Source organism: Rhineura floridana, chromosome 10, assembly GCF_030035675.1.
Source record: "Rhineura floridana isolate rRhiFlo1 chromosome 10, rRhiFlo1.hap2, whole genome shotgun sequence".
NCBI lineage: Eukaryota > Metazoa > Chordata > Lepidosauria > Squamata > Rhineuridae > Rhineura > Rhineura floridana.
The window spans coordinates 15,315,656-15,323,602 of NC_084489.1; the positions used below are offsets into that span (position 1 = coordinate 15,315,656).

Below are 7,947 nucleotides of genomic sequence, written 5' to 3' on the forward strand. Positions count from 1 at the left end.
GTGTGTTTTTAAAGCATTTTTTCTAAATATTATGTAATAATTTGCAGTTTCCTGGAATAGTCTACACTTGTTCCACTGCAACACGTCCAAGAGGGAGCAAAATTACTTTAAATACCACATATAAACCAAGAGGCCTCAGTTATACTGGAGACTTAAAAAGTCTAGTGCCATCCCCTGAACCAAAGCAAGAGAAACAGATTTTCTGCAACAACAAATAAATAAATTATCAAAACTGGATTTTAGTTGACAACTCCATAGCTGTGAAAGCAAACATTTTTTGCTCAAGAACAATTTGTGTGTAGGGGAAGCACTGCTACAGGGAGACTTTGGTTACACTGTAAAGACTGATATGTCAACATAATTCTATAAATGTGCAGGCATGCGGATGCATGCACACACACACACCTTTAACAGTTTCATTTAAAAGCCTCCTTGCAAGAGGCATCAGCTTTCAGGACAGGCAATGTTCTCTTCTTGTAGTAATCTGGACGCACTACTTGACTCCCTAAAACTTTAGTATTAATGGTTGTGGTGCACAGAGAAGTAACTGAGTGAAAACTCTCAGACTCCCAGAAACTGACAAGCGGGAAAACCCACTGGTTATACATTATAAACTCACCACTGACAACATCAATTGCATTTTGGCTCTCTCTCTCTCTCTCTCTCTCTCTCTCCCCCCCTCCTTTTAATCCACCTGGATTTGATTCACTAACCTTGAGGGCTGAACTGCACCTCACACAAGAAGAAAGGAAAGATACAATTCTTACTACACCGTTGTTTTTAAAGTGCTCTTTCATTGTGTTTGACTTTTGTAAAAGTGTGAAAGTTTTCATACTTTTTCCAGGGCTTCATGTCTTTAAAATATGCCACAGCTCAAACCTGACTGCATAGCCCCCCAGTCCCAATCTGAACGTCTTGTTCCTTAATTGCAAGTATGGGATCCTCACCATGGTTGCTCAGTGATGACAACTGCTACTTCACATTTTCCAGCTCTGAACACTGAAGGCAGGTTCTGATGATAATCCCTTGCTAAAATTAAGCCCGGACTTTTGCTGACTGAAGTTGATCCAGTGAACATTTTTATTGCTGACTCTCTTTCTAATATCATCTGAAGTAGGTTGCTATTTAGAAATTGTTTGCTGTGACACCAGAACCAATGTGAACTTTTAACACCCACCTGCCATGAATCTCAGTCACCACCGTTAAGATTGTTCATGTGGTATTGAAATGTTAGTTCTTCGGATGCTGTTAGACTCCAACACATAGCCCAAGTCAGCATGGTCAGTGGCCAGAAATGATGGGAGATGTAGTCCAGCTACATCTAGAGAACTACAGGTACCCCCATCCCTGAACTGATCAGTCTCAAGCCTAGTTTTCAGAGATGATTAAGCTGTGTTGGGCTGTATCATTTCAGTCTGCAGGTGGAGCATCACAGGATGAACCTCCTTACAAAAACATTCCGTGTACACAGAAAACTAGATGTCAGGTGGAAGAGTTCAAGCCTAGCCTTCTCCAAGGTGTGCAACTTTTCTAGGTGTAGGATTTCTTTTACCCCATGAGAGAATATTCCACCATTTGCAAGCCCCCACCTGCAGTTTGAAGTAATACAACTGAAACACAGGCTGCACTCAGACATGGGGCTCATTGCGTTAGTTTAACGGATTAAAATGGTGGCGCTTCTCTCCCGATTTCTAAAATTCCTTTCACACTGCAGTATCTGTTGCATTAAGGAACCGTGGCTTTTTTGGCCAATGTACCAGCATTTCGCACAACTGTGTTTCACAATGCTGTAATGAACAACATCTTGTTTTTGTCCCTCACCCATTACACACATGTACACTGTAGTTTCCCCATAATTCAATGTGCAAGTTAGTGTCTGGGCACAGGGGTGTGTGTGGGAAAAGGAGGAAGAAGCTGCCTACACTGGAATACTGGTACAATATTTGTCAGGCAAAAGAATTGCCACACGCCTAAAGGGCAGGAGTGCATTGCATGCCGGGATGCCTGTCACATGAGTGGCTGCAGCCAGCAAAAAGCTCCCATGATCTTCTGGGTTCCCAGGCTTGCAAACGGATTATTTCTGGTATTATTTATCATGAAAATTAGTGCTAAACATCCACTAGATTCCACTAGATTTCTGGAACTAGCTTTTATGTCATGTGAAAGGTCAAATATAATGCACAAATTACCAGGTAAGAAATTGTCGGAATAATGGAATAAAGTGCAATTTGAACGCAGCCACAGGGTTACCACTTAAGTGAAAACTAGGCATGTATTTAGCCCTGATGCCAATGCTGCTCAGGAAGAAATATTTCCCTATCACTTTTACATGTGGTCATAACAATATCCTACTAAGAAGCCAAGAAATGTAACCCCAATTGGCTAAGGCAGATCTTCTGATACAATATTGTTAAAGACATGTTAAGAGTTGTTAGTTCAACGATCAACCTTAAGTCCAGTTCGCACATACGCACCACTGACTGTAGCATCAAGGGACCACATACACATGTGAACATGCTATCATAGATTATCACCACAATCAGAACTTTCACAGCACCCGTCAACTCAATACTTAACATGGAAATGGCTTGTACCAGGCTGCAGAACTGGTGGGTCAGATCCAGACATCTCAAGCCCTCCATAGGCCACTTTGACAGATATATGGGCCCATCCACCTCTCAGCCACTTTCAACCCAGAGCTGCAAGGGAAGAATCAAGGACATACGTTTGTACTCCCAAGCCTTCATTTTCAACAGCTTTAGTTTGAAATTTCCAGACCCTGGCATCATATATGATGTCAGGTATGGGACAAATAGGCTGTGGATCACAAAAAATAGTTTGGCGGGTCAACCTCTGAGGCCTGGCAGGCCTAATCAGGCCTGTGGGCTGGAGGTTCCCCACCACCACCTTATATGTTCAGCTAGCAGTCATCAGATATGACAGTCAAAAAAATGATTGAATGTCTGTGTGAAACAGTCGTTTTGACCCAGCTCTTCTCTACTTATAGCCAGAAGCACTGTGCATGCTGCATGAAAGTCAGAAATCAACTTTTCCTATCACAACTATCTCTACACCCAGCATCTATTGATCTCTGCCTGTCATGCAGCTGTCCATAAAAAAGTGGTGACCCTCTCCCCCCAGTCATCATTCAACCAAATCCCTATTAGGAAGAGCAGTTGGCCTCATGGTGACAACAGAAGCCACCCTAGCGGAATTTTCCCTTCTGTGTAACTCTTGAAGCTTCAGGAGGTCTCTCAGGATCTGGATTTGGCAATCTGAATAGCTGCCTACTTCCCATGTTCCCCAATCCTAGGCTCATTGATTTGGTGCTGGGCCAAAAGCACAGGGAATCCTCTTTTCAAAAGCATAGATTAGACAATTCATGAAGAATCCCATCAACAGGGGTGATTAACAGCTAAATTGATCCTGCATATTCAGAGGCACTCTACCTCCAATTATCAGACACTAGCTAGAGGCAAACAACTGGGGATGGCTATTACCTCCCATCAAGCATTGACTGCATGTTTCACAGGAGGCACCTGTCTGGCCCCTATTGGAAACCAACACAGGATTTAAGGGGGTGATCTAGGAAGGCAATTCTTAAATTATTAGTTTACACTGGACTGTGTGAATTGCATAGTCTGTTCCTGTCTGCAGTGTGAACAGCTGAAAAATCAGTGTGAGCTGGACTCCCAGTGCACGTCTTCCAAACTCACCACTCCATCCCCGTAACAACCATCCGCTCAAAGAACCTTCAAGAAAGAAGGCTGCACCATTTCTCTACCCCATTCCTCAAGCATCCATACAACTATAAACTTTCCTGTCCACATTCTCAGAGGTACAACATACATCAGGGGTTCACATTGGGCCCTGCAACTGACTGTTTGTCTGTGCCCAGAATCTAGAAGTCAAAGATGACCTCCTCTCAAGTCAACTCATGTTTCATTGTCCCCAGCAACCTCTGCTTGGTAACACACAAACATACTGCACGGTTGCACCCACCACATAGTGGTGCAGCTAGGCAATTTTAGATCAGGACAGCTGGCTTTGTGTCCTCCAGGTGTTGCTGGACTCCAACTCTCATTATCCTTAAGCGCTGGCCACGTTGGTTGAGGCTGACGGGAGTTGCAGTCTAACAATAAAACACTGGCTATCCCCATGTTAGACTCTGAACTTAACGGTCTTATGTGGGGTGTTCTTTAGACAGCAACGGGTAGTATTCAATGCTATTCCTACTCAGAGGAGATGAATAAATTAAATAACCATGGTTAATTTAAGTTCATTAATTTCAACAGGTCGACTCTGAGAAGAGCTTGCTTGAAGACAACCCAATGTGTATTATGTCACTTACTTCAAAATCTGGTAAGCTAGCCCTGCTGCATTTGGGACCCCTCCAGCTCATTTTGCCCCAAAGTCCTACCCAATGGTGCCACTGTACACACAGCTCCAAATAAGGTTCCAGCACCACCGGTGATCATTCATAGTACAGCACGTAAGAATCATTGCCCTTTTCCTTCCTCCAAACGTGGAAAGGATTTTGTACATCTACAAAAATACCTAGTTGCTCCCCATACATACATATACAACCTGCTGTTGTAGAAGACTCTAGGAGATACCAGGAAAAAGGAATCCATTTCCCTAATAACTCACCATAATAACTAATAGCTCAGCCAAACAGTGCGCTCCCTCCATCATGAGGGTGGGAGGGAAGACAGCCTTTGGGGAGTTCCACTTGAAATGCTCTTGCCCATCTTCATGATAGACAATTGCTGGCATTTTAACATTTCATCCAATCAATACCACTTAAGACAACCCAAATTTAATTTCAGCCAGGGCCCTTGTCTTCAAGATCTGTCCTGAAACATGTGATTTAGTGAGAGAGAGTGTGGAACTGCGTATGTGTAGCCTGGAGAAAAGATGTGTATGTGTGTGTATTGAGAGAACTGACATGATAGCACACCGCAATCACTTATTAGTATTATTACATTTAAATCCCACCTTTCCTACAAAGAGCTCAATGTGGACATAGTTTGCATCCCTCTCCATTATATTCTCACAACAACCCTGTGAGGTTGGTTAGGCTGAGAGACAGTGACTGGCCTAAGGCCACCCAGCGAGTTTCATGGCTAAGTAAGGATATGAACCCTGGTCTCGCAAGTCCTAGCCTGACACTCTTACCACCTCACCACGCTGGCTCTTCTGTCAAAGACATTTATATCCTATTAAAAGTGCATTCAATATAAGATAGTGTAAACAGAATTGAAGAGCTGCCACACAGAAGAGGGCAAAGACTTATTCTCTGCTGCTCCAGGGGACAAGGCTAGATTTAATGGGTTTAAGTTATGGGAAGGGGCAGATGTTTTGGTTGAACATTAGGAGAAATTTATCGACAGTGAGAGTAAAAAAAACAGAACCAATTAACTATGGTTCCGTACACGCTATACACACACCATACATTTAAAGCACACTACCTCCCTAAAAAAGGAACTGTAGTTTACCCCTTATAGAGCTACAATTCCCAGCACCTTTAGCAAACTACTCTCACTGGGGATCCTCTAGTTCTGGATTTCCTGCATGGGCCAAGAGGGTGGACTAGATGGCCTTCAAACAAGGACTCCTCCAACTCTATGATTCGATGCCTCTGAGTACACACAGAGTATATTTGTCTGCTCATTAAGCAGGCTCCTGCACACACAATTCTAGAAGGCAGGGGACCCATGGAGTATCTCCATAGGAGGGCTAAATTTTGAATAGGCATCTCTCCATTGTTAGAGAAAGCGAGAGGGGGGGTCTTCATGAGAAATCTACCAGATTACGTTCATCTAGATTCTAGAGCAGCCTTTCCCAACCGGTGTGCCTCCAGATGTTGTTGGACCACAACTCCCATCAGCCTCAGCCACCATTTCCAATGGCTGAGGCTGATGGGAGTTGTGGTCCAACAACATCTAGAGGCACACCGGTTAGGAAAGGCTGTTATAGAGGCTCGGAAATCGAAGGGTGTGTACGTGAAGAAGTTCGGTGCCCCTCTTTGCGAAGCCAAGCAAGAGGAACCAAAAGCCAGCCTTCCCCTCCCTCTCCCTGACCCTATTTATTACTCACCATCGCGTATTGTCATAGTAATGCTCCAGCACAGAGTACCCGAAGAAAGAGTTATTGGGCCCTTGATAAATCACAGGGTGCTCCAGATCGATGTTGTAGGAGTAAACCAAAGCCACGGAAAGCGTCGCGACGAGCACTTTAAAGCCACCCCGCCTGCCCTTCCAGGGGGATCCAGCCATTCTCGAGTGAAGGAAGTGCAACCCTCCGCACGCCGGCTCCTCAAAGGAAGTTCCCGCGTCTGGTCTCGACTGCGCACAAGAGAACCAGCCCCCGCGATTTGGGTGGCGCGGTAGGCGCCAGGTCAGAAGGACGAAACGAGGAATCCTCAGCTTGTAGCATTCAAACAGGGGGGCGTGAGTGAGAGATCGGTTAGGCTACAGACGAGAGTCTCCGAGTAGTTCCCCCTCAAGCCTGCCACAGCAGCACGCACAGCCGAAGCAAGCGAGACTTTCGGATTCCTCAGGCTCCGTCTTAGAGCAAGCCAGGGACTTTTGAGCTCCGCTCCACACCAATCCCAAGGGCGCCCGGAGTCAGCGGTCTCCCAGCCTGGGTCGCTACTGGCCACAAAGCCGAAGCCGCAGCGCCCTCTAGCGACCGCTCTCACGCTCAGCTACACACTGGGGAGAGCGACAGGGGCTAAACCTTTCTCCCGTGGGCCATTTTTTAAAATCCTCTGGCATGTAGTAAAAGGGCAAGGAAGCTGCAGCCGTCCAGCTGTCGTTGAACTCCAACTCCTGTCATCCTCAGCCAGGATGGCCAATGGTCAAGTATGATCGGAGCTGGACTTCCAACAACACCTGGAAGGCCACTACTTCCCTGTAGTAATGCACAGGAAGTTTCAAACCATCTAACTCCCCTCCAACTTGCAGTCTGAAGTGACCCAGTCCAGAATTCTCATCCAGGGTCTCTGGGGATCTTAGGCCCTTTATTTTTGGGGGGAACAGGGTCCCAGCAGGGTCCCTATGTCTTCAGCATCCTACGAGACAATCAACATGACAGGGGAGTGTGTTAGTCACTGAGAAGAGTTTTTTAACATGCTTCCTTGTCCTTTCCTGCTGATTGGAGCCAATCGGAGTGAAAGGTGGTGAGTCAGCCATTGCGAAGACCCTTCTCAGCAGCTAACACTCTCCCCTTTCATGTTTACTGGCTCCTAGGAATATCTGTTGTTGTAGGAGAAGGCATTAACAAGATTCTCAACCCACAGCAAAAAAGGGGGCGTGGCTGTGACTAACATGCAGGGACCTTGCACTTCTGAATTTGCCACTGTAGTACTGTCTACCTCCTCAGTTCACCCACCACATTCTGCATTGTTGTGATTCATATGAAAGGGGAAAGCCCTGACATTTATGTACATTTACTATAGGCACTGGCATATTTGTGTGTTAGCACACTGGAAGTGCATTTACGTGTGACCAGAGAGACATACAACACTTCGGTAGAAAATGGCTTTGTATATCAGGCTTGAAACAACTCTCATTATGGTTCAGTATAGAAGATGTACACTGCTTTTGAGCCACAAATGTTAATAGCCTGAGATTAATCATGGGGAAAGAGGACAGACTAGAGGCACATTTGTCATATTGAGGATTCTGGCCAAGGCAGCTTTTAAATTGCAGTGGAAGCCAAGCTGAAGGAAGAGATGGGTTTTAGGCTTTGTATGGGAAAGCCCTCATAGCAGTATTCATACATGAGACCTACAGTGCAATCCTATATGTGTCGATTCAGAAGGAAGCCCCATGGAGTTCTCTGGGACTTAATCCCAGGTGAGTGGGCATGCAGTTGCAGATTGGTATCTGGGCGGGGCTATGCAGTGGTGAACAAGAATGGTTGAACACTTAGAGAATGGTG

General features: G+C 45.4%; 1 protein-coding gene across 1 annotated transcript in view; it reads right to left on the reverse strand.

Annotated features, from left to right (window-relative positions):
- ITGA9 (integrin subunit alpha 9) overlaps nucleotides 1–6,613 on the reverse strand; it is a 350,162-nt gene extending 343,549 nt beyond the window's left edge. Inside the window, exon 1 of the mRNA XM_061585893.1 lies at nucleotides 6,100–6,613. Within this exon, the coding sequence (XP_061441877.1) occupies nucleotides 6,100–6,278 (179 nt within the window). The 5' untranslated portion in view covers nucleotides 6,279–6,613. The remainder of the gene's footprint in view (nucleotides 1–6,099) is intronic.
- Between the last annotated feature and the right edge of the window lie 1,334 nt (nucleotides 6,614–7,947).